This window comes from Herpailurus yagouaroundi, unplaced genomic scaffold, assembly GCF_014898765.1.
Source record: "Herpailurus yagouaroundi ecotype Mexico unplaced genomic scaffold, PumYag 67569, whole genome shotgun sequence".
Classification (NCBI taxonomy): domain Eukaryota; kingdom Metazoa; phylum Chordata; class Mammalia; order Carnivora; family Felidae; genus Herpailurus; species Herpailurus yagouaroundi.
Window position 1 is genome coordinate 3,432,385 of NW_024420375.1, and position 25,886 is coordinate 3,458,270.

General features: G+C 41.1%; 1 protein-coding gene and 1 pseudogene across 3 annotated transcripts; one reads left to right on the forward strand and one right to left on the reverse strand.

Moving 5' to 3' along the window:
- Positions 1 to 7,509: 7,509 nt before the first annotated feature.
- Positions 7,510 to 11,779, reverse strand: LOC121025273 (suppressor of cytokine signaling 6-like; annotated as a pseudogene).
- OGT (O-linked N-acetylglucosamine (GlcNAc) transferase) lies at positions 11,739 to 25,886 on the forward strand. 3 transcript variants are annotated; one of them, XM_040467841.1, is made up of 5 exons: positions 11,739 to 12,009; positions 14,816 to 14,996; positions 15,843 to 16,086; positions 22,466 to 22,534; positions 25,813 to 25,886. In XM_040467841.1, exons 1-5 carry the CDS (start codon positions 11,973 to 11,975, stop codon positions 25,819 to 25,821), a joined length of 540 nt encoding a protein of 179 aa, XP_040323775.1. In that variant the 5' UTR covers positions 11,739 to 11,972; the 3' UTR covers positions 25,822 to 25,886. The 3 variants fall into 3 exon arrangements, with proteins under 3 accessions (XP_040323775.1, XP_040323774.1, XP_040323776.1); XM_040467840.1 differs by lacking the exon at positions 25,813 to 25,886 and having other exon boundaries at positions 22,466 to 23,864; XM_040467842.1 differs by lacking the exon at positions 25,813 to 25,886 and having other exon boundaries at positions 14,846 to 14,996; positions 22,466 to 23,864.

The window sequence follows — 25,886 nt, forward strand, 5'->3', positions numbered from 1 at the left end:
ATATGGTATATAGGGGTGCCTGGGTGGCTCAGTCGGTTGAGTGTCTGACTCTTGATTTTGGCTCAGGTCATGATCCTAGGGTCATGGGATTGAGCCCCACATCAAGCTGTGCTCTGAGCATGGAGCCAGCTTGACATTCTCTCTCTCTCCCCGCCCCCCCGCCCCTCTCCCCCACTCATGCGCACACACTCTCTCTCTCTAAAATTAAAAAAAAAAGATGTGGTATATATACACAATAGAATATTACTCATCCATCAAAAAGAATGAAATCTTGTCATTTGCAGTGATGTGGATGGAGCTAGAGTGTACTATGCTAAGCAAAATATGTCAATCGAGGAAAGACAAATACCATATGATTTCACTCATATGTGGAATTTAAGAAAAAACATGAACATATGGGAAGGGGTAGAAAGAGAAGATAGGGAAACACACCACAAGAGACTCTTAATGATAGAGAACAAAGTGAGGATTAATGGAGGCAGGGGGTGGGAAATGGGCTAGATGGGTCATGGCTATTAAGGAGGGCACTTGTGATGTGCACTGGGTGATGTATGTAAGTGATGAATCACTGAATTCTACTCCTGAAACCAATATTGTACTGTATGTTAACTTACTAAAATTAAAAAAAAATGGCTTCCTGAATAGAACAGTATTAACATTTGCCCTCCAAAACAACACAAAATAAACAATTTTGAAACATTTAGATAAAAAATAAAACATTCAGGTGAAAATCAGAAGAATAATTGTAATCTGATACTAAATAGCTAGATTTTGTGTACATGGTTATCACATGAGGAAAACCTGAGGAACAGGCTATGTACACATGATAAAATGGGGTTCAGGACAAGTCCCAAAAGTTTATGTATTATGATTTCACAAATAATGCATGTATTTGCCTCTAGAAACATGGAGAAGTTATTTCAATAGTCATTATTAATATACAGTGGCTCTCTGACCATACCTGTCATCTATTATAGATGCACACGGACTTTTACCTCATCCTAGATGTATTTTAAGTTGTTTAAGGACCTGAATAAGTTCTTTTACAAAGAAGGCATACAGATGGCTAACAGACAAATGAAAAGATGCTCAACATCACTCATCATCAGGGAAATACAAATCAAAACCACAATGAGATATCAGCTTATACCTGTCAGAATAGCTAACATTAACAACTCCAGCAACAACAGATGTTGGTGAGGATGCGGAGAAAGAGGATCTCTTTTCCATTGTTGGTGGGAATGTAAATTGGGGCAGCCATTCTGGAAAACAGCGTGGAGGTTCCTCAAAAGTTAAAATTGAAACACCATATGATCCAGTAATTCCACTACTCGGTATTTACTCAAAGAAAACAAAAACACTAATTTGAAAAGATGTATGCACCCCTATGTAACTTATTGCAACATTATTTACAATAGCCAAGATATGGAAGCAACCCACAGGTCCATTTTTTTTTAGGTCCATTTTTTTTTAAATTAAAAAAATTAATTCCAGTATGGTTAATATACTGTTAACATACAGTGTTATGTTAATTTCAGGTGTACAGTATAATGATTCATCAATTTCACACATTAGCTAGTCCTCATCAAAACTGCCCTTCTTAATCCCCGTCACCTATTTCACCCATTTCCCCCATTTCCCCTTTGGTAACCATCAGTTTGTTCTCTATACCAAGTGTCCATTGATAGATGAATGCATGAAGATGATATGATATATATATATATATATATATAATATATAAGTGTTACTCAGCCATAAAAAAGGAGGTCTTGCCATTTGCTACAACATGGATGGATCTAGAGGGTATTATGCTAAATGAAGTAAGTCAGAGAAAAATACTACATGATTTCACTTATATGTGGAATTTAAAAAGAAAAAACAAACAAACCATGGGATGCCTGGGTGGATCAGTCAGTTAAACATCTGACTCTTGATTTTGGCTCAGGTCATGACCTCACAGTTGTGACATTAAGCCCTATGTTGGGCTCTACTCTGGGCATGGAACCTGCTTAAGATTCTCTCTCCCTCTCCTTCTGCCCCTCCCCTACTTGTGCGTGCACTCTCTCTTTCTCTCTCTCTAAAATAATAAGTAAATAAATAAATAACAAAAACAAAATAAATAAACAAACAAAAAAAGCAGAAACAGGGGCGCCTGGGTGGCTCAGTTGGTTAAGCGTCCGACTTCAGCTCAGGTCGTGATCTCGCTGTCTGTGAGTTCAAGCCCCACATCGGGCTCTGTGCTGACAGCTCGGAGCCTGGAGCCTGTTTCAGATTCTGTGTCTCCGTCTCTCTCTGACCTCCCCCACCCCACCCCCCCCGTTCATGCTCTGTCTCTCTCTGTCTCAAAAATAAATAAACGTTAAAAAAATTAAAAAAAAAAAAAAGCAGAAACAGACCCATAAATACAGAGAACAAACTGGTGGTTGCCAGAAGGGAGAGGGGATGGGAGGAGGAGTAAAAAGGGTGAAGGGGAGTGGGAGATACAGGTTTCCAGCTAGGGACTGAATAAATCATAAGGATGAAAAGTACAGCACAGGGTATATAGGCAGTGGTATTGTAATAGCATTGTATGGTGACAAGTGGTAGCTACACCTGTGGTGAGCATAGCATCATGTATAGTGTTGAATCCCTGTGTTGTACATCTGAAATTAATGTAACATTGTCAATTACACTTCAAAAAATTGTTTAAAAATAAATAGTTTTGCAAAAGAGTAGTTTAAATGTCTTACATTAATTTTATAGCAACTTCACAGCTTTGCAATAATTCTTTTTTTTTATTTTTTAAATATTTTTGAGAGAGAGAGAGAAACAGACAGCATGAGTGGGGAAGGGGCAGAGAGAAAGGGTGACACAGAATTTGAAGCAGGCTCCAGGCTCTGAGCTGTCAGCATAGAGCCCCATGAGGGGCTCGAACTCACAAACCGTGAGATCATGACCTGAGCCGAAGTCAGATGCTTAACTGACTGAGCCATCCAGGTGCCCCATAATAATTCTTATTCCAAGCAGTTTGTAGTGAAACCTTAAATTATATTATTACAATATTCCATATTCCATCTTACTACATGAAAATATATCAGAAAGTGAAAGAGAAGCCTCCATAACAAGGTACAATCAATGCTCTACCAAAGTTAATTAATTGCCTTTCCCCCTTTAAGTCAAAATACATAGTACCATGGCTTTGTGCCTTTCCTTGGTAATATCTCAATTCCGGCCTTAGAACACAAATGGAGAAAAAAGTGGGGATACAGATATGTTTGAATGACAAAGTCATGAGTTTGACTTAAGACTTTTACCCTTGTGTTCAAATGAGGATAGAGAAAATGAAGTGACAAAGAAAGAAACATCTTGAATTGTATCTTTCGTCTTAGAAACATTTCCCTTTAAGGCTGTGTAACTGGAAACATTTTCTGCACAAGGTAATCTCAAAACACTATATTATATCATTGCACAACGAATAAACAGTCTGCATTTCAAAATAACTAATAAATATTAGGAATAACCACCCCATGACTACTGAATCAGAGGTAGAATGATTAATAATTCCAAATTAATCAAGACTTAGCTAAATTAAAAAGAAACTAACAAAAAACTTTTACTTTTTTAAATGTTTAAATTTATTTTTGAGAGAGAGAGAGAGAGAGAGAGAGAGAGACAGAGACAGAGGGCAAGCAGAGGAGGTGCAGAGAGAGAGGGAGACACAGAATCCAAAGCAGGCTCCAGACTCTACACTGTCAGAATGCAACCCGACACAGGGCCTGAACCCACGAACTGTGAGATCATGACTTGAGCCAAAGTCGGACGCTTAACCTGTTGAGCCACCCAGGCACCCCAGAAAAAAACTTTTGAAAAATGGCATGTATATGGTAGGCAATAAGACTTCCACATATCTGATATGGTCTTAACATTTTTTTACATAATGCTTCATATTTTTCACACTTTTTGAACTAGAGTATTTGGTGGGGGCAGGGGTCAAATCTAGCACATATTCCTAGTGACTACATTAATGAAACCTATGAATCCAATTGCAAAACAATGTTTTCTTTGTATCTAAATCCATTAAAAACTTGATAAAAAGTTTAATGTTGTAAGAGAATCCAATCTATTTATGAAATTTAGTTGTGCAATCAAGTTCTACCCAAGAAAATGTTGACTAAGCTGAAGAAATTAGGAGAAAATGTTTGCCAAAGGAAAGTAACACAAAAATTGCTATGATAGGAATCAAACATCATGTAATATTTCTTTAATAGCAGTTCTAGGGGTGCCTGTGTGGCTCAGTTGGTTAAGCATGTGACTTTGGCTCAGGCCATGATCCCGGTTCTTGTGTTCAAGCCCCGCGTTGGGCTCCATGCTGACAGGTCAGAGCCTGGAGCCTGCTTCGGATTCTGTGTCTCCCTCTCTCTCTGTCCCTCCCCCGCTTACAAACTCTCTCTCAAAAATAAATAAACATAAAAAATTTAAAAAAACACAACAGTTCTAGTTCCGTGGATCTGTATATGTTATGCCCATTTGTATCAGAGTTTAATGACTGAAAAGGCAACAATTTCTAAATTGGTGGCATACATTTCTTAAAGATGTTTAGAAACTTTTAAAAAAATGTTTATTTATTTTTTGGGAATGCAAGCTGGTGCAGCCACTCTGGAAAACAGTATGGAGTTTCCTCAAAAAACTAAAAATAGAATTACCCTACAACCCAGCAATTGCACTACTAGGCATTTATCCAAGGGATACAGGTGTGCTGTTTCGAAGGGACATATGCACCCCCATCTTTATAGCAGTACTATCAACAATAGCCAAAGTATGGAAAGAGCCCAAATGTCCATTGATGGGTGAATGGATAAGGAAGATGTGGTATATATATACAATGGAGTATTACTTGGCAATCAAAAAGAATGAAATCTTGCCATTTGCAACTACGTGGATGGAACTGGAGGGTATTATGCTAAGTGAAATTAGTCAGAGAAAGACAAAAATCATATGACTTCACTCATATGAGGACTTTAAGAGACAAAACAGATGAACATAAGGGAAGGGAAACAAAAATAATATAGAAACAGGGAGGGGGATAAAACAGAAGAGACTCATAAATATGGAGAACAAACTGAGGGTTACTGGAGGGGTTGTGGGAGGGGGGATGGGCTAAGTGGGTAAGGGGCATTAAGGAATCTACTCCTGAAATCATTGTTTCACTATATGCTAATTGGGATGTAAATTTAAAAAAAAATTAAAAAATAAAACAAGTTAAAAAATAAATGTTTATTTATTTTTGAGAGAGAGAGAGAGAAGAGACATAATGAGTGGGGGAGGGGCAGAGAGAGGCGGAGACACAGAATCTGAAGCAGGCTCCAGGCTCTGAATTGTCAGCACAGAGCTGGACGCGGGGCTCTAACTCATAAAATGTGAGATCATGACCTGAGCCAAAGTCGGACACTTAACTGACTGAGCCTCCCAGGCGCCCCGCATTTCTTTAAGAGTTTTTAATTTAAGGTTATTTAAAAATATAAACCACTGGGGCGCCTGGGTGGCGCAGTTGGTTAAGCGTCCGACTTCAGCCAGGTCACGATCTCGCGGTCCGTGAGTTCGAGCCCCGCGTCAGGCTCTGGGCTCTGGGCTGATGGCTCAGAGCCTGGAGCCTGTTTCCGATTCTGTGTCTCCCTCTCTCTCTGCCCCTCCCCCGTTCATGCTCTGTCTCTCTCTGTCCCAAAAATAAATAAACGTTGAAAAAAAATTTAAAAAAAAAATATAAACCACTAGATGAAAATAAAGGCAACAGAAAAATTCAACTTTTCATAACTAAAACATTAGCACAATCTTTTAAAAAAATTTTTTAATGTTTATTTATTTTTGAGACAGAGAGAGACAGAGCATGAGTGGGGGAGGGGTGGAGAGAAAGAGAGGGAGACACAGAATCTGAAGCAGGCTCCAGGCTCCAAGCTGTCAGCACAGTGCCCAATGTGGGGCTTGAACTCAGGAACCGTGAGATCATGACCTGAGCTGAAGTCGGACGCTCAACCGACTGAGCCACCCAGGCACCCCCCAAATTAGCACAATCTTAAAACTAATTGAGAGTAGGGGCACTTGGGTGGCTCAGTCGGCTGAGTGTCTGGCTTTGGCTCAGGTCATGATCTCATGGTTCCTGAGTTAGAGCCACACGTCAGGCTCTGTGCTGACACATGGAGCCTGTTTTGGATTCTGTCTCCCCCTCTCTCTGTTCCTCCCCTATTTGAGCTCTGTCTCTCTCAAAAATAAATAAATGTTAAAAAAATTTTTAATTTAAAAAAATAATTGAGAAGAGAGTGTTGTCAATTCATAATTCTAAATCTTTCTAAAGTATGAGACTAAAAATCACTTTCAGGGGTGCCTGGGTGGCTCAGTCGGTTGGGTCAGGTCATGATCTCACGGTTTCTGAGTTTGAGCCCCCATTGGGCTCCGGGCTGATGGCTCAGAGCCTGGAGCCAGTTTCAGATTCTGTGTCTCTCTCTCTCTCTGCTCTCCCTCCCTTGCTCATGTGCTCTCTCTCTCTCTCTCAGAAATAAATAAACATTAAAAAATTAAAAATATCATTTTCAGTGTATATGTAAATTCTACATGTTATCACATGGATACGTTTCTTTAACACTATCTTTTGAAAATAAGCCGTTAAAGGAGACAACGATTTTTATTCTAGAAGTTTTATTCAACTCTACTTTGGGTTGAATACACATGCAGTGTGCTGTCAATGCATAGAAATCACAGCAGATAGCAGCAAAGGATGGTGGGGGGTGGTGGATTAAAGAGAATCTGATAATTCACATTGTGATTTTTTTTCCTCATGGTGGAAGAGAATTCACTCTTTTTTCATTTTAGAGAGAGATAGCAAGTGCATGTGAGTGGGGGAGAGGAGGAGTGGGGGGAGAGGGACAGAGAGCGGGGGGACAGAGGGAGAGAGTCTTAAGCAGTCTCCACACCCAGCACGGAGCCTGATGCAGGACTCCATCCAAGATCTTCGGATCATGACCTGAGCCTAAATCAAGAGTCAGATGCTCAACGGAGTGAGCCACTCAGGGGCCCTCATACTTCACACTTTTAAAACTTCAAGACTTTTCTTTTTGTTTTTTTTTAATTTTTTTTTAATGTTTATTTATTTCTGAGACAGAGAGAGACATAGCACGAGTTGGGGAGGGGCAGAGAGAGGGGGAGACACAGAATCAGAAGCAGGCTCCAGGCTCTGAGCTGTCAACACAGAGCCGGATGCAAACTCACAAGCTGTGAGATCATGACCTGAGCCGAAGTCGCCCAACCGACTGAGCCACCCAGGCGTCCCCAAGACTTTTCTTTTTAAAGAACCCAAAATAAACACATGATAACTTGCTGACACTTCCCCGCCCCTAAACAAATTGATTTCTCTTTGCACTGAAAACTGTAACAGTTGTAGCAGCAAAAGTTTTTACTAGCAATGAAAGTTTGGAAACTATATTTCAATCTTTTTCTTGAACTCAAAAAGTGCAAGATGTAGGGTTCTGCTAATGTTCATTAATGTTGTTCCTGTCCATAATCCTTCATTTTGTTGGCAAAGGCGGTTTCTGAATTAAGTCTATTTTGGTATACAGAAACATAACAAAATGAGGCAGGTATTGCAAAGAACGCACCTGCATGAATCACAACACCCAACTGGTCAGTTTGAAAAGGGTAAATGGCAGATTCAGGCAACGGAGGCCCTGAATAACGAAAAGCTCTATTTTCAGAGTCCCTGGTTGAATATTTATTAGATCAGGAATTGTCCATCCACATCTGGTTGTTCACAAAAGCGAAACCGACTGTTTGCTCAATTCTAGTGTGATATGTTTCACCATGGGAGTGAAAGCTTGAGCTTAAAAGATAACAGTCATCAGAACTATCCAGAACAAGAAAAGCACCATCTGGCACATTTACTAGATTCCCTTCTGCCTCCCAGCATGTGACCAGTTCCCAGGACCATCTTTAGTTCACAAGTTTTTTCAGCACCTCTGTCATTCTTGTCACAACCATAAGACCACTACTTTCCATTGACTCATAAACTCTTGCAACCCCAGGAGCAGAGTCAGGACCAACATTGAAATGATAGCACATACTGTTAGACACAAGGACATCTGTGCCAGTGAGTCCACTAAAGTTGCTTTGGATTTGATTATTCCACATTGGAGGTAGTAATGGTGAGCGTGGAGGGACATCGTCATGACTTACTCTTGGGCTCTGCAATGTGATGCCTATAGTGTCAGCATGCCATTCACAGACTGATCCACAAAGATCTCTGGGGCAATGACTGTAGGCCCTGGTCGACCTGACTTCCATTTTCAGAGAAAGAGTTCCCTCCCACTTGAGAAGGAACTGCAGAAACTTCCATGGGAGACGAACTGATCAGACAATAGCTGGATGATCCTTCCAAAGAACACATCCCTTCACCTACAGGCACAGAACACCGAATGCAGTACTGAGGTGTAGGTCCAGTAAGTACAGACACGTGTTCATTGAGGTGACGATGCAAATCTCCCTTCTGAGATTCTGAACTCTTTGGTGAATTCTTTTGTTCTTGGCACGCAGTTCCTTAGGTTGTGAAAATCTTTTCAAAGATCATTCCATGCTGGATGAACCAAAGCTTTGACTCTTGCCTCCTGCATTTTGAAACACCTCTCTTCAGAGTTTGTGGGTCAAGAGGGCACCGGTGAGACTGTAGTGATGGTTGCCATCAAGAGAAGCAGACTTTATTGGTCTTTGAATCTTTTTTTTTTTTTTTAATGTTTATTTTGAGAGAGAGTGTGTCTGAGTGAGAAAGGGAGAAGGATAGAGACAGAGGATCCAAAGCGGGCTCTGTGCTGACAGCAGAGAGCCGGGTGTAGGGCTTGAACCCACGAGCGGTGAGATCATGACCTGAGCCACCCTGGCGCCCCTGAGCGGGCGCACACCTTTAAAGAGTATCAGTGCTGAGGAGAGGAAAAGGTATCCTCAATTGGCAGAGCTCCTAGAGCGTGTGCTCCCCTAGCCTTCCTGCTTTTGTTCTGCAGAAAGGAGCCTTTTAAATGTACCCATTAAGGTTTCACTCTTTGATCTATTTTTTTCCCCAACTTTTTCATCTCGACCGTTGATAATCACAGCTGTTCACATCTCCATCTTAGCGGCTACCAAATAAGGCATCGTGTTTTCCAAACTCCCTGGCTACTGATGGTTCTTGTACTACCGTGAAGTCCGTTTTCTCGTGGACTTTTATTCAGGTTCAAATATTTCTGGAAGGGTTTAAGACGGATTTTCTTCGTGGTGGCTAGTTTGCGGACCCCGAGGGATCAATCTCTCTCTCTGGAATGTTATCCCCGAACATCTGGAGAGCCCGCGGGTCGACATCCGTGTGTTTCTGCAGCTTCGTTGAACCTCTGGAGCCATTTTTCCGGCGGCAGCGGCGCGGCGGGAGGCGGCGGCCGCGGACAGAGCCTGACTCCCGCTCCCTCGCCCGGAGCTGGCGCGAGCGCAGGGAAACGGGTGCTCTTTGGAGCCGCTACATTTGTGGTCGTTTGCTACACGGTAACAAAAACCTAATGCGCCACTCGCGATGTTAGTGGGAAAACAAAGTTTTGCATTGGGGTGGAAGAAGCTGCTGGTTTATTTCAGATGATTCTGAATTTAGAATTGCGGCACATAAAAGGGAGAAAAAAATCCACAGAAATCTGTGTGAAAGAGAATACACAAAAGCACCCTCTTCACTGCCCACGTCCGGCCTTCTTGGTCACCCTCCTCCAGCCTGAAGTGTCTATTCCCTCCCCCAGATATTTATAGACCCGAATGTAATTTATCACCTAAATAATACTCTTCTGTTTTATGCTCTAGTGGCTTTTTAGTGTCTACCTAACTGGGCTTCAAGTTCCTTAGGGGCAAGATCTGGTCTTGTTGATTTTTTGTGTTCCCCGCGGTGCCTGGCACAGAGACTCTAGTAAATTTACTGGACTGGCCAAAGACGGCATGTTTATCTATTGAGTAAATCCTTCAAACTAAACCTTCCAGGTGCTATGCCTGGAAGGTACCTGGAGGGGGTTCTTGAGAGTTCAGCTGGGTTTTTTCCCTATGGAACCACTGTGAGCCCCACCATCCAGCTTTCCACAGCAAGGAAATGTATCATAACATTCTCTGACTCTTCTCTCAGGGTAAGGAAACTCAGATCACAAGTATGGATAGGTCAAATAACCTACCTGACAGGGAACAGGACCTGGCATTGAACGACAAAAAGAATTTTACTTAATCAGCTAGCACCCACTGATCAGTAAGGCCTAAACATCTGCCAGTGGCATCTGAGAAGTCTGTTCTAAAAGTTGAAAAGCTGAGTTTATTTACCACAGGTGGGGCACTCGTAATGAGAGGGGGAGAAAAGGCTTTCCAGGTTAAATCAATTTGAGAGAAGAAAGTGGTACCCAATTTTCAGCAAGAGTTTGTGGAGTGAACTTTGTCTTTTTCATTGCATGCGACTCTTAATTATTGGATGTGATGGAAGAAATTCTCATATGAATTTTCTCTGTGCTCATATGCATAATTAACAGTTTGTGAGCTGTCTTGAAGAAACTGAAGCAGAACTGGAGGGCTTAGTTTTTTTTTTTTATTTTAATGTAGTCAAATGACTAGGTAGTAGAAAGGTTTAAAAGAAATTTACTGACCTGTTTTCTTAGATCAAGGGTAACTTTGAAATAAAAGGCTCTGAGAGATCCACCTTGTTGCCTCCACGAGCTTATAATAATTTCTTGCTGATATGGCAAGGTACCTTAAATCCTTTGTGCAAGGAGATACAGATTAATACCTATGTTACAAAATATCTGAACAATGGACTTGAAACTACGGGGGGATCATAAGAGGTGATTTGTCCAAGAAAGTGGAGGCAGTTCAGACTCAATGTAGATGTGTGGTTTTAGGTAGATGGCAAGTGAATTCATCTGTCATTGTCGAGCTGCCTTGAGCTAAATGGAATCATCGATTGTTAGGATTTGCAAAGCTGTACGATGGAAATGAAGTCACAAGTCCGAAGGGAGTGAAGGATTTTGACGAATATGAATCATCTTTAACATTTTTATGGTTGCCTTTGGAATGCCAAGGCATTTGAAGCATTTGCCTCAATACCGTGGGCAGAACTACGCTGAACACCAAAACGATTTTGAAATTTCCGGCTATATGGCTAACATCTGAGATGTTTGGGTTCATTTGGCCCTGTGAAAGTTATCAGTGTTTTTCATCGAAGTGCTTAAATCAGTGGCTGGAGTCAGAATTAAGACTTGTTCAAATCATAACCTTCTTCGCCATCGTTTCAAACAACAGTTCAGTCTGTGAAATATAAACATTTAAATTCACTTGCTCAGGTTAATCCATCAACCTTGATAACTATCGATTTTTACACGAATAAAGTTGACGAGATTTTTTTAGACGCCTCTGGCATTTACCTTAAAATCTGCTCTCTTCGGTAGGTAATAGACTGTATAACTCCGGCAAAAATATTTTCGTTTTATAGACGGGTTTCTTTTTAAGCCTCCGCTTCGCTATTGAAAAACTTGGCCGCTCCTGCCCCAGACGGTGCCCTAACCACGGGTAAGGTTGACAGGGTTGCTCGCATGCGCTCTCGCCACAATCGTGTTTGTCGCAATGGGCCCGGGCGGAAGGTTACACAAGAGCTAGCGACATTGATTATAGTCATTTTGTCGGTTGCGCTGGTTACCGCGCTACCTCCGCGCTGGTACTTGATTGTAACAGAAAGTAGTTCCGGCCCGTGTTGTTTCAGCCGAGGAGCCGTCGCCGCCATTTCAAGACCGTGAGAGGTAGATGGCCAACCAGAGTTCTAAGGTTCGAACCCTGTAACTGCTGCCGCCGCTTACGCCTGCCAAAATACTGGTGTGTCTGCTGCCCTCTTACTTACTACCTCCAGAAACATTCTTGCCAGTAGTGGCGGCAGTAGGTCAACTACCCCCTTCTCGTTCTCCTTCAAGAAGCTCCAGATGGCGTCTTCCGTGGGCAACGTGGCCGACAGCACAGGTACCGGTGTCCGTTCTACCTTGGCAGAAGTCCCTTTGGGGTCTCGCGCCGTCGTCTACCTCTCGTCACTCCCTTCCTTTCCCCTAGCCATCCCCATCACATCGGCGGCATTGCTGAGCTTTTCGTCGTCTACCGGCATCTGTTCGGGTTTTCCGCTGTTCGCTCCTCAAACATTTCCTCTTTCTTGTTCGCTTTTTGCTTCCATTTTTTGCTTTTTTAATCCCATCAATTTTCTAGCTTCCTACTCTCTCGGGACGCTTCTACCACACGTGCGCGCTTAGAATGTCTCGGAATGGACAGCGTTGGAATCCCTGCCCTTTCCCTCTCCTTCGCAGCCCGTTTCCCCCCCGGTTCGGCCTACCGCCCCCCCTCCAGAACCGCCCCCCACCCCAGCCCTTTCCCCCTAGCCGGATTTGGTTCTTTTCTGTCAGTCTAGGGCGGGGGTGCCATTCCGATGTAGTCATAGCCTCACTTTGCATCACCCGAGGACGAGCAAAAGCTCCTTGGGTGTGCTGTAAGTAACCTCGGAAGAGGGGATACTGAGCGGCGCCCCGCTGGGCAGCGCCTTTTTGGTGTTCCTTCGGTCGAGCGGCCCCGGCCTCGATTGGAAATTTCCAGGGGTTCCTTTGGCCACCGCCCGATTCCACCCGCTGCCCCCAGCCTGGATCTCCCACCCCGTCTTCCCTCCCCTCCCGCGGGGAACCACACCCTTTCCTTTGCGAGGTTGCCAGCCCTGCGGGCCACTTCCTATCCTTGGGGATAAACCGGCCTGGCGCTGGTGCTTTGGCGTTGACTACCCTGCCCGCCGAATTCCTGCTTTGTGTTACTTTCTCCCTGTATTCTTCCGCCGCCTCCTCTGGGTCTTCCATCCCCATTCTTTAGCTTGGTATCTCTTTATTCATAGGGTATGTTATTTTTTTTTAAGTTTTCATCCCTGCTTGAAGAGTTTGTAAAGCAACTGGAGTGTAGCTGCACAAGTGCAAGGCGGTTGCCCTTTTAGACCATTCAGTCGAGAGCATTCGGTACTAAAAATAAGAGAACCAAATTATAGGAGTGTCCTTCAGCTGCCTTTCCTTATTGAGGCTATTTGGGGTGGAAGGGGGGGAACTGGGCTGTGGTTCTAAGGTTTCCCACGAAGTTATTTTGTTTTTTTCTCAGTTGAGATATGTCAAGGGTTTTATTATTTTTGGACATTCTGCAGCAAGTAGTAGGCGAATCTTCAGTTGTATCTTATTCACGAGATTGTAGGTAGTGGGGTTAATAATTAGTGGGTGTTCCCCTTCCAGGGATTCTGAAAGATTTAAGATTCTGTAGTAGCTTGGCCTTTTCTGTGTGTGTTATTTTATTTGAGGAAGTTGTCATTTCAAGTGTTAATATTAGCAGATAAGGGGCTTTGAAAAGTTGATAAAGTGATGTGTTAAGGAGCTAGGAAGGTCTAAAGTGTAATTGATTCTCTAGCTTCTGTTTGGGGTAGAACCTCACCCAGGTTTGGATGCAAGTCGCTGCTGTGGTGTAGTGGTCAGCTTTACATTCTATCAGGAAATTTACTTTGCTTTCCTGAGTATACAGATAACTTGCCAGCTCTGATGGTTGGGGAGCTAGGCTAAAGTTTGAGCTTGTCCCTATGACCTTGGTAGAATTTAAGTAATTTGTACATCATTTCCCATTCCAACCTCCTAATGAAAGTGCTATGGTTAACTTCCTAGTAATGTGTCATTGTTTAAGTGTTTACAATCGAGACTTAGGCAGTTTCTTGTTTTTCTCCCCTCTCTGGGCTTTAGCTGCACCCTTAGTCTTTATGTATCTGATTTAAGTCAGATGCAGCAAAATGCTTTTCATTTGTTATTCATTCTGTCACATTTTATCCAGTGGTTATATACTTTAGCATTTCCCCATTCTTTTAAAAAACTGTTGCAATTGTAGGCGACTGCTTGGTTTATGTAGGGTTGTTTGCAATGTCTTGATCCTTTAGTCGGTGTCAGAGCTCTTTGGAAAATGCTAGTCTTAAACCAGTGTGGGTGGGATTTAGCTAATTTGGTTTCCATTGTGAATTTGGGGTAATAGAGGAGCGATATAATCGTGGGTCTTTATTTAAAATGTCTGATGACCCTTTTAAATATTTGGGCTCTTGAGAGACTAATTCATCTTGTTTATCAGCTGTTTTAAAAATAGCACCTTTACTTTCAGGGTTTTCCCCCCTCTTCTGGTTTCTAGTGTATCCCTTAATTGAATCAAGCAGTTAAGTTGTGAAATCTGCAAAAACATCAATGTAATTTTAAGAGTTAAAAACACATCTGGTGTTGCTACTCAGGTTAAGAGAGTTACCAGTACTCCACCCCCCACGTCCCGCAAATCCAACCTAAAGCATGGGACAGAGTATTCTGTTTCCAGTAGGTTATTCTGACATCATTAAATCTTTGTGACTTTGCAAATCACGTTTTGTGTGTTGTTTCTGTATGTTAACTAAGGTGTAAGGAATAATGTGTAGTGAATCTTTAGATGCTACCTCTGATTTATAATTTAAAAGTACAAAGTATATTTGTTCATAAAATGTAATCTTATTTGGAAGTAAATGTTTCTGTCTAGTCTGGGAAAGAAAAGTTAATGCTGAATTCTAAAAATACCACTTCTGCACCTGATGTTAACTTGGGGGTATAAATAAAGTGCAGAACACTCTAGTGCTTTACATAGTTTCAAGCGTTTTCATCTTTGAGTTTAATATACCATATTTTTACATTTTTTTGTTTGCATTTCTAACTTTTTGTTTTCCCCCCTCCTTCCCTCAAATGTTTTGATGATTCTCCAGAACCAACGAAACGTATGCTTTCCTTCCAAGGGTTAGCTGAGTTGGCACATCGAGAATATCAGGCAGGAGATTTTGAGGCAGCTGAGAGACACTGCATGCAGCTCTGGAGACAAGAGCCAGACAATACTGGTGTGCTTTTATTACTTTCATCTATACACTTCCAGTGTCGAAGGCTGGACAGGTAGGAGGGGGGGGGGGGGGTACCTGCTGGTGATTGCTGCCTCTGGGTGTTGAGCCTAAAAAATGATACTTAAATATTTGAACTGGAAATTTTTCCAGTACTGGGTTTCAACTGAGCCACCAACGCACATCTGCTCTTTTGCCCACTTGTGACATGCCCAGCTGCCAGTTTTTCTCCCTTTTGTGGTGCTGGTTATATTGTCAGTATGGCTAGGGACCTTTTCTGGCTTTTTTCCCCCCACCTACATCTGCTTTCTTTGTTCAGAAAATAAATTATTCTTAGTGTGCATCTGAGCATCCAGTCTCACCTTTGTAAGATGTGTCAGCTTGAGGAATGGAAATGCTCAGAAATGAGGGTGTATATTGCTGTGTTAGGAGATGCATATGTGGTTGAAGTTGCAAATGCACAAGTCATTATGATATGCTACTTTTAGCTAATCAGCTGAATTAATCAAAAGGGAGGAATCTGTGTTCTTATCCTTTTAATAGATTGCCATTCTGGCTTATTTAGACATTTAAAGATGTGTGTCATTATATGTTAAGAAATGGAAGATGAGATGAAAGTCCTGCACATAGCATTTTCATTCTTAGTGTTCATGGCTTCCTATGTGGCAGTTCGGTAATAAGACTTTAGTAAGAATTTTATCTCCTAAGAAAAAAGGATTCTGATTTGAAATTTAGAACTTTGATTTCCAAAAGTTTTCTTACTATACACTAGTTAAAAGACCATGTATTGTTACATAACTAGCAATAATAGCACAGGATCTTCAGAAACTGAGTTGCTTATGGGCCGTACCCTCTTGTGTAACATGCATACCCATGTGCCAACACTTTTCGCTTTTTCCAGATCTGCTCACTTTAGCACTCTGGCGATTAAACAGAACCCCCTTCTGGCAGAAGCCTATTCGAATTTGGGGAACGTGTACAAGGAAAGAGGGCAGTTGCAGGAAGCGATTGAGCATTACCGGCATGCATTGCGTCTCAAACCAGATTTCATCGATGGTTATATTAACCTGGCAGCTGCATTGGTAGCAGCAGGTGACATGGAAGGGGCAGTGCAAGCTTATGTCTCTGCTCTTCAGTACAATCCTGTGAGTAAAATTTTAATGGTTATTATTTTCCCTTTACAGAAGCCCAGAAAGAAACATAGCCTGCTACTTCAGACATTAAGTAGGCCTTTTCTTTTGCATGGAATAAAGAGTTTAGAAATGTTAGTTTACTTAAAATGGTGAAATTGCTTTGACCCGGTCTGCATTATGTTTTAAAAAATTCATTTTATCTAGCAAGTTACATTGAAATGTAAAAATTATCCTTCTTGAAAGGAACTCTACATCTATTTTTATGCCTGTAAAAGTACAGAACATTTGACATTGTTTCTTTGGGTTGTTTTGAATAAATTTGGATACATTCTGATAGGTATTTGTAACAGTTAATTGATTTTCAAGGAGTAGTGGATAAAGGGCCTTAATCTTTAATATAAAATAGTTAAAATGCCACTGTGTGGATCAGTGACATGGAAATTAGGTTGCAAAATTTCTTAGTGTCTTAATTCTTTTTCTTCTTTCAACATAATTAAAAGTGGTAGAATGGAGGTGGTAGTATCCAAAGCAGGTCTTTGATTAGTTCTTAAATTGTTGTGTCTAAACTGCAGATGTTTTCTGGCGAACAGGTGAGGCCCAACTGGCAGATGTTACGTTCACACTGTATTAGGGTCTCTGAAAGAGTCATAAAAAAAAAAGTAAGACTTAACCCTCAGAACTTTTAATGTAGTTGGGGAAAGAAGATAGATGCAAACTTAAGAGGTAATGATAGAGGGAGTGTAGGAATCCAGAAAAAATCAAGAATGTGTAACCAAGCTAAGTAGTCAACGTTTAGTATTGCAGCAACTCTGTAAGTACTTACTAAGTAATTATGTTACGTACCATTTGTTGAAGGGCTGCTATGTCCTCAGACACTGTGCCAGTTGTTTCAGATGTTGATCTTAATGTTTACAATGGTCCTTTGAGGTAGATGGTATTATTGCAAATTTTATGAATTAAAAAAAAATACGGGTAATGTAACTTTCTTGGGGTCACACAGCTAGTAATGGTGAAGTAAGGTATTAAAACCTGAGCCTAAATGTCATTCTTTTTCTCCTGGTAACATTTTTTAAAAAAATTCAAGTATTAACATACAGTTATCAGTTTCAGCTGTAAAGTGTAATGATTCAACAATTCTATACTCAGTGTTCATCACAATAAGTACTTTTTTGTAATGCTTATTTTGGAGAGGGAGAGAGACAGAGACAGAGAGCGAGCAGGGGAGAGGCAGAGAGAGAGAGAAGGAGATACAGAATCCAAAGTAGGCTCCAGGCTCTGAGCTGTCAGCACAGAGTCCAATGCAGGGCTTGAACTCTGGAACTGTGAGATCATGACCTAAGTTGAAGTCGGATGCTTAACCGATTGAGCCACCCAGGCGGCGCCGCTAAGTTTTTTTTTGTTTTTTAATGTTTGAGAGAGAGGGCATGCATGTGGAAGCTGGGGAAGGGGCGGAGAGAGAGAGAGAGAGAGAGTCCCAAGCAGTCCTCCCACTAACAGTAGTCCCAAGAACCATGAGATCATGGGAGACCTGAGCTGAAATCAAGAGTTGGTCACCCAACTGACTGAGCCACCCAGGTGCCCCACAATAAGTATACGCTTACTCCCTTTCACCTATTCCTCCTCCTCTCTGGCAACCATCACTTTGTTCTCTATATTTCAGAGTCTGTTTTTTTGTCTCTTTTTTGTTTGTTTCTTTTAATTGAGCTTGAATATCTTGAAAGGAAACACAGAAGAGAGAAGAAATAAAAGATTAAAAAGGGAATGATGTGCCCAACGGGCACACAGCCCTTAAATACCATTTGAAAACCATCGATCATGTCCTGCTGTCTCTTTATCCCTATTTTATAGGTTAGGAAACTGCAGCTTAATTTCATAGCTTGTGCAAAGATCTGAAATCGCTTTTTATCAAGACATCTTTTAATGATTATTTTTCCAGTTAATTTTGAATTTAACATTAGTTATGTATGTATGTTAATTGCTTTTTGTATGGATACAGGGAAGTCTTCCAGCTACCCTTGGAGGTAGCCAATGAAATTAATTTCTTAAGTATCTTTTCAGAGATACTCAGTGCACACATATGTAAATCTGAGTGGCTGTTTATAATTTTTTCTTTAAAAAGTACAAAGTACTTTTTATAAATTGCAGTACTCTTTAGCTAGTTACAAAAAATTATGGGGAAACCCCCATAATTGGCTCCTGTTCTTGCCAGGGCTCAGAGTTCACTTGTGCACCTAGATGTCACAGTAAGTTCTTTCCCTTTATTTTTTAAAAAAATTTTTAACGTTTTTTTATTTATTTTTGAGACAGAGAGAGACAGAGCATGAACGGGGGAGGGAAAGAGAGAGAGGGAGACACAGAATCGGAAGCAGGCTCCAGGCTCTGAGCCATCAGCCCAGAGCCCGACGCGGGGCTCGAACCTGCGGACCGCGAGATCGTGACCTGAGCCGAAGCCGGACGCTCAACCGACTGAGCCACCCAGGCGCCCCTCTTTCCCTTTATTAATCAGGGTTGGTTCTACCCTTCTTTTGTTGATTGAGTATAAACTCACTTGTACCCTCTTACTTACATAGCTGTGGCCCCAAACACAAAATAAAGGCTCTGATTCCCCTTGGCTCAGGTTTCAAATTGTTTACATATGTAGCAGAGCAGTCTATTGCTGCTGACTATATACCAAATTGTAGGAGTATGATGAGAAGGGAAAACTACAGTGAGAGAACCATGTTTTTTAGTATCTAACCTGTCCACATAAAGCTGGTTGTTGTGCCCTGCCAAAGAAAGAAAAAAGTCCTAGAATATAGAATACATCATGGGACTACTGCTTGAAGGCTTTGAACAGCTATTCATTCCCATCTGGTTCTGTGTTTCTACTTGTGGAAGGTGCTGCTTTATTTTTATTCCTTTACCAGTAAGAATGGAAAGAGGATTGTGCAAACTGCTTCTTTTCACCTAAATAGACTATAGCAGTCATGCTTTACCTTATTTCAGGATATCTAATCTTAGCTAGATTTCAGCTTACTCTTAAATGCCTTTGTCAATTCAGTACTGACAGAGAATCTTGAGTCCGTTCCTAAGTTGTGTCCTTGTTGGCAGTGCATTGTTGTCCTGAATCATAGATGTAGTTGGCATTCTATGAAAAATAGTTAAAATCAGGTTATTTTGGTTTTGCAGTAGTGAAAAGGTAAAATGTTACGATGGTATTCTTGGGAACCTGTTTTTGGCAGTGTTATCTTTTTCAGTTAGTGATAGAAGTTATTCTGTGACTTGATTATAGAAATGTTAAGATCTAGAGCTGTTTCATATTTTGACATTTTGAATTGTCTTCTGTGATGTCGGTTTAATAAGTTAACTGAAATTTTAGTCCGTAGTATTTGAAGGTCCTCTGCAGCTGGTAATCTTCTACATGATGGCTCACCAGAGTTCCAGCAGTCCCTTTTATGAATTACGTATAAAATTGTCCTTTGTAAAATGGCTATAACCTTGAGTTGCTCTAAGGAGTGTTGTTTCTGGGTTTGTTAGTTGTTGAAATGTTGCTTTGGCTTTGATTGTGGATGCAGAACACTGAGCGCTCCTGGCATCCTGACCATCACATGTTACTGTCACGTTGTTACTGTTACGAGCTTCACTTAACGCAGATGAACTGTATAAAACCATATCTTTCTATCTCTCTGCTTTTTATTGTGTTTGCTGTGCAAATGTCACATTTAAATATTTGAGTGCTTATTGTGTGTGCAGTGCTTTATTAGGAATTGGGGGTGATACGTGCTGGGGAGAAAAAGTTGAGGATTATAACATGAGCTAGAACCTGACCCATAAAGGGAAAAAGGGCGTAAGTTCCTTGGATGATTACTGTTAGAGAGTATTAATCAGAAGATTTTCTTGAGTGGGTGCTTATAACCTAAGCATTCTGTAGGAAGGTAAATAGCAAGAAGACTTCCTTGGCTGAAGTGGTGAGTCAAGTAGTAACAAGAAGTGAGTGTAGTAGAGGAGAGTCAATTTGAAGATTTAGAAAGAATAGAGAGGCTGAGGAGTTTAAATTTAATTTGAGAGGCGATTGAGAACTACTGTACTGTAGGTTTTTATCAACCTGATTTTACTTCGTGTGTATGTGTATATATAGATGTTGTGGGTAGGGGTGGGGGCTGTAGGAGGAAAGGCAGGAAATACTATTTTAGGAGGGCCGGTTATACAGGAAATTCTTACTCATTTTAAAGTAGTTTTAGGTTTTGAACTTTTGGGGGAATAATGGTACCCTTGAATTTCCTAGAAATCTATTGTGTGTAAAGGTTTGGATTTCCAAATGGGAGAATTGGATTTCAGTATTATACTGTATTTAATATGAAATATTTTAACCTTTTTCTAAAATTGCCTTGTTGATTATCTTATTATCTTGAAGATAGTCTATTTTTAACTGTGGGCATTGTGTTAACTTGATTTATTTAGTATGCTGTAGTGGATCAAGATGATATCACTAAATATAAGTAGATACTGTCAGGACTTGGATGGCATCCATCCAAAAGTTTATAGAAACTAGAGGGTAGGGGTGCCTGGGTGGCTCAGTTGGTTAAGTGTCTATCTTAGGCTCAGGTCCTGATCTCATTGTTCGAGAGTTCGAGCCCCGCATTAGGCTGAGCACTGACAGCACAGAGCCTGCTTCGAATCCTCTGTTTCCCTCTCTCTCTCTCTGCCTTTCCCCTGCTTGCTCCCTTTCTCAAAAATAAACATTAAAAAAAACCCTAGAGGGTAAAAGTTGCCCAATATCGTTGGCTAAAATGAATTGCTCGTTCCGGTCACTGTTGGAGATTTATTGCAAGATTTTTGATTCTTATGGCAGAAAAGTTATAGGAATTGGTAGATGTCCAAAGATCTAGAACTACAATAATCAGGTGTAGCAGTAGCTAGTTTGAACAGATTGGATTGTTCAGTTATGGTTGGCCAAAACAGAAGGGTAGCCTTAAAGTTTAGGGAAAAAATTATACAAGTAGATAACAACGTTATAGAATTCATTACTTCTGAGAGTATAAATAGGGTTAAAAATGCTTAGACTCATTAGAGGAGGATAAATTTGTAAGAAGATTGATGATACCTATGATTTTTCTTTTTTGAAGATTAGTATTAGCCTTTTGTACTTGAGGTCGTGGGAGACTGTCACTCTCTCCCAAAACGCCAGTCATTGTTTGATGGACTGGACACATCAGGTAGATCATGGAACTGATCCAGTATGGTCAACCATAAAGGTGTTCCCTGGCAGCCTGTTCTTTGCTGGCTGACTTGGTTCACTTGATGGATGATAACATATATTCACAAAGGCTGTTTATCAGTAAAATTGATCACCGGATTCTGGAAACCATATACAGTTGTTCATAGAGTAATATATGTGATGATACTTTGGCACAATCGGCAAAAATTCACTTACTGGGACTTAATTTAAGGCTCTTTTACCCATGCAACAGTTTGGAATGATAAGCTTACTCCCTATTGCCATTGTCTGTGCTTGTTGACTGATAGATTTGAATAACAAAGGCAAACAAGGACAAAAATTTAAGCTCACTGTTCTGATGAGTCTTTTTACTGATGAAGGGACTGGTGAGTCAGATGACTAGCAACACAGTTGCGCTGCTAATAAAAAGCAGAGTCAACTGCTTTTCATTATTCACCCACTCAACTCTAATGGCACTTAATACTAATGAGTAATCTAGTGGCAGGTGCCAGGATTGAAGCTTTGGTTGGATGGTAATCCTTCTGTCTAATACTGAAATGAAGTCAAGGCTTCTAAATATGCCTGACAGCCTAAGGGTAGGTTTGCTGATAGCCAGTCACAGCTAAATACTTTTTTTCACCATGGAAAATTTTTGGCCCTTGATACTGGAGTGATTCATCGTAACCTTTGAACAAAATAGTTGAACAAATATTTAATGCTTTTTTTTCCTTTCTTTTTAAGGTGATGATATTTAGGGAGAGGAGAAGCTATAGTAAGGCCCATGGTCTTTTATCTTAAACTGGTGGGATCAAATGTATTTCCAAATCAGGATTTTTAGGATTTTAGAAAGATGGTGATATCTGTATAAAACTCCCAGGTAGGTCTGCAGCAGCACCTTCTAGTAAGACACATTTATATTTCTGCAGCAAAAGGTGTGAATAGTTGCACTAAGTGGGATCGGTAAATTTTATACATAGCTTCGCGCCAGTTCTGGTTAGGTTTAATCATCAAATAAGTTTTTTGGGAACTTTTTGGAATTTGGAATTGAGAATGAGGGATTGTGGTTCTCTACTTTGATTTGTCAGGCAGAGTCTTTAGTTTACAGAAGAAAATGGCAGGGAGTTAGATGCATAAAAGTAATTTCAAGGTATTTTTGATCGACAGTATAATTAATGAATATCTCTCGGTTTCTAGGATTTGTACTGTGTTCGCAGTGACCTGGGGAACCTGCTCAAAGCCCTGGGTCGCTTGGAAGAAGCCAAGGTAGGTGTTTGATAGAACACATTTAAACATCAGTGTTATGAAAACTTGTACTTTTTGCCAAGTCTTCAACTCTTCATTGAGCTATCTCCAAAAAACAGTCCTATGAAACTGAGGAAAACTGTCGGCATGAATCACCTCAGACTAGAGCAGGGCCAGGCTTTGGCGTTTCTGTTCTAAATCTGGGGGTAAAGCAAGAACCTGAACATTTTGGAGCCTTTCTGCTGAGCTAGATCATCTTTATAACAATGGGCTCCGTCATGATCTTATGTGGGAATAAGTAACATTCCTTCAAATCTGAGGCTTGCCTGCTGGTGACAAGCAGAGCGCCTGTGATTTGGCTCAAGACTCCTATATGATGCAGGTGCCATTGAAAATGCTGCTCTTCTAAGTCCTTTGTGGCTTGTAAGTGGAGAAGAATTTCATCCAAATGTTACCCTGTAATACTGGCATTTAAAATTCTTATTTAACCTTCCTCCCTTCATCTTCCTTACCCTTTTTACAGTGGAAGAAAGGCTGTTAAAATGATTGCAAATTAATAATTGGAATGTCCTGCCCCCTCTTGTCCCCACTCCCTCCCTAAGTTCCTTTTTCCTCTTTTCCAACCCTAGTTGTCTACCTTCTTTTCTTCCTTACTTCCTTCTTTTATTCCTCCCCACCCTACCTCCTTAAAAAAAAGCAGAAGGACAAAGCTGGTTTGTTTGGGAAATGGACTGATCGAAAGAAAACTTGCCAAAGTGGAAAGGTGGCTTTTAGCATTCTGTGTTTCCAAATAATGAATTTGAACATCAGGTTGGGTTATTAAAGCTTTTGGTATAATTGTAAATTAAATTTCCAAATGAAATTGTCTTGTTACAAGCCACCTTACGCAACCGCGCTGCAGGGGTGAGGAGTGGGGAGAAACCAGAATGCTTCTGAAACTCCCACCTGTTGCTCTGAGCCCCACGCGCATGCTAATGCGTGGAGTGTATGCGCAGCGTAGCTGTCTGTTTGACTGCTTCATCAGGGAGGGAGAAGGCTTTTCAGCACCATCTAATGTTAAAAGGCACTAGTTTTAAGTGCATAGCTCATAAATTCTGCTGACACTTTGGATTAACCTTTATGTAGGTTTCCAGCTAATGAATTGTAATGGATTTCAATCTTAGTTGATAAATCTAATTGGTAATTTATAGAACAAATATTGAATAAGCTCCTATTAATTGTCACCCCACCAAGCGGACAGCTAACATGAATTGCACTTCACTGCAGCTTTAGAGATCGGTTTAGGCTGAGACATTGCGCCTGCCTTAGGTTGCTGACTTCTTTATTTCAGAGCTCTGGAGACACCTAGTTTGAAAAATGTTTATTCTGTTTTTGTGAGAACTTAGTGAACAAGAACATACTCTTGAGTGAAATGCAATGTATTTCTTTTGTAATCAGTGCATTTGAAAATTCAAGCCAGCATATTCCTACTAGATGGAAGCAAAATTAAGTTGTCTTTGTAGAAAACGAAGAGCCTTTCTTCCAGCAAAAATCCCTGCTGTATGCAATAGCCCTGATTAACCCTCTCCCTTCTGCATGTTTCCCATATTACAGACTTGAGACTGTCCTCATTCCCATATGTAATAGACATCCAAAGAATTTCAATTGCTTTGTTGAACTTTTACTAATGATCTTGTTTTTATTTTCTCTCTTGTTTTTGGTTTTTCACCATTGATATTGTATTTAGAAGGTTTCAGGTGGGTGAAACCTCCTATTCCATGCGTAAGGTGCCTCGCTGAAGGGAGCTCGAGGCCTGGATCTAGGGCAGACACACACCTCCTCCTCTTCCAGCAAGGAACGCACCGAAAAGTCACATGATGAGAAATATGGTAACGGGTTTGTAACTGCCACAGCAAAACAATTTGCCTCCATGCCTGAATCTTCTGTCTTGTGGCTTCAGAAACAGCTTAAAATAATTTTATTTACAAGCAAGTTATGTAAGAGAATGTTTTATACTATAGCCACAATTCTGTCAAAGATAAGTAAAAGTTAATTGATATTAAAAATTATTAGAGATAATTTACTAGTAAAAGCTTCTAACTCTTCTTGTTGTTCATTTTTTTCCTTTTTTCTTCTTTGTTTGGATTGCAGCATTCTGCTCTTCTGATGATGCGCTGTGACCCTGCAGTAGCGCAAAGGCTGCGCAGCGTTAACGCGCAATGCGTGCAAATGAGCCCCTGTGAACGGTTGACTAGATGAGTAATCTGATTGACTGGCTCCCTCAGTCCTATTGTGTAGCCTTTTTGGATAAAATTGGGTCTTAACATACCTCCAGTCCAACTAATCTCATTAAACAAATATTCTCTATGGGCCTGTCTAGTAGATTAATGGATCTGGTTGGCCGTTTGCTGCGTCTAGGGGTGTTCTCTGTAGCGCAGCAGTTCGCAGCGATTGCGCAATGCGATGCTGTTAGGTCGCGCAAGCGATGTTTGCGCTCGCATTACAGGGACCTCAACCTAGGTGCAATCCTGTCATATGAGGTTTCAGCTTCAGTCCCCCTTGGGAGACAGGGGCATTGCGAGAATGTAACTTAGAGCCTGACCTTCTCATACCTGACATGGCAGAAAAACCCTTTTCTCCTCAGTAATATAGTTTTGACGTTAGTGAGGAGCGTTGTTGTTTAGAGCAGCATTTCCCAAAATGTATTTTGTGGTATTCTAAAAATGTCTAATGAAAGAGTTCCATGGTCAACTAAGTTGAGGGAATCCTGTATAAACAAATGGACTTAGGGAAGTTCTGTAGCAAAGAAACTGGGTTTCTTTTCTCCTAATTTACTTGATCATGGAATCCTTTTTTTCAGTGATACCCGTTAACATTTTGTAGAACACACTTTGGGAAACTGGTGAAGGAGGTGGGGTGGGAAAACTTGGCTTTAAGTGGCACTCTCTAGATCAGACTTGAAAACCTAGCAAAAGCCCTTAGGTGTTCAGATAAGAGGAGTCCAACATAGAGTCTTAAGGCAACTGACTTCCCAGATGAGTCCCAGTATGAGGGTCGGTTGTTGGTTGGCAGAACTGAACATGGTGGTTTGCACTTGGGTTCTGGTGGCGCAGGCGCAGGAGCAGCCAGCTGTGGCAGCGCATTAGTTTTGGCGCAAGCGAGCCTATGCTGCAGGGTCACTTTTGGCTGGTCAGAGAAGGAATAATGATATCACCTTCTTCCCCCCACCCCAATCTTTTTTTTTTCCCCTTTACAAATTTTCCCTTTTCCCTTTACCTCCTTCCCCTCCCATCTTCTTTCATAAAACCCGCCCCCCCAAGGCAAGGTAATTGAAAACAAATGAAAACCAAACGAACTTTGCAGTAGCTTGGAGTAATCTTGGCTGTGTTTTCAA

Coding starts and splice junctions, on each gene's coding strand:
- OGT (XM_040467840.1), top strand. CDS start 11,973: ATGGCGTCTTCCGTGGGCAACGTGGCCGACAGCACAG. Junction 12,010..14,815: donor CAACGTGGCCGACAGCACAG/GTACCGGTGTCC, acceptor ATGATTCTCCAG/AACCAACGAAACGTATGCTT. Junction 14,997..15,842: donor CAGTGTCGAAGGCTGGACAG/GTAGGAGGGGGG, acceptor CGCTTTTTCCAG/ATCTGCTCACTTTAGCACTC.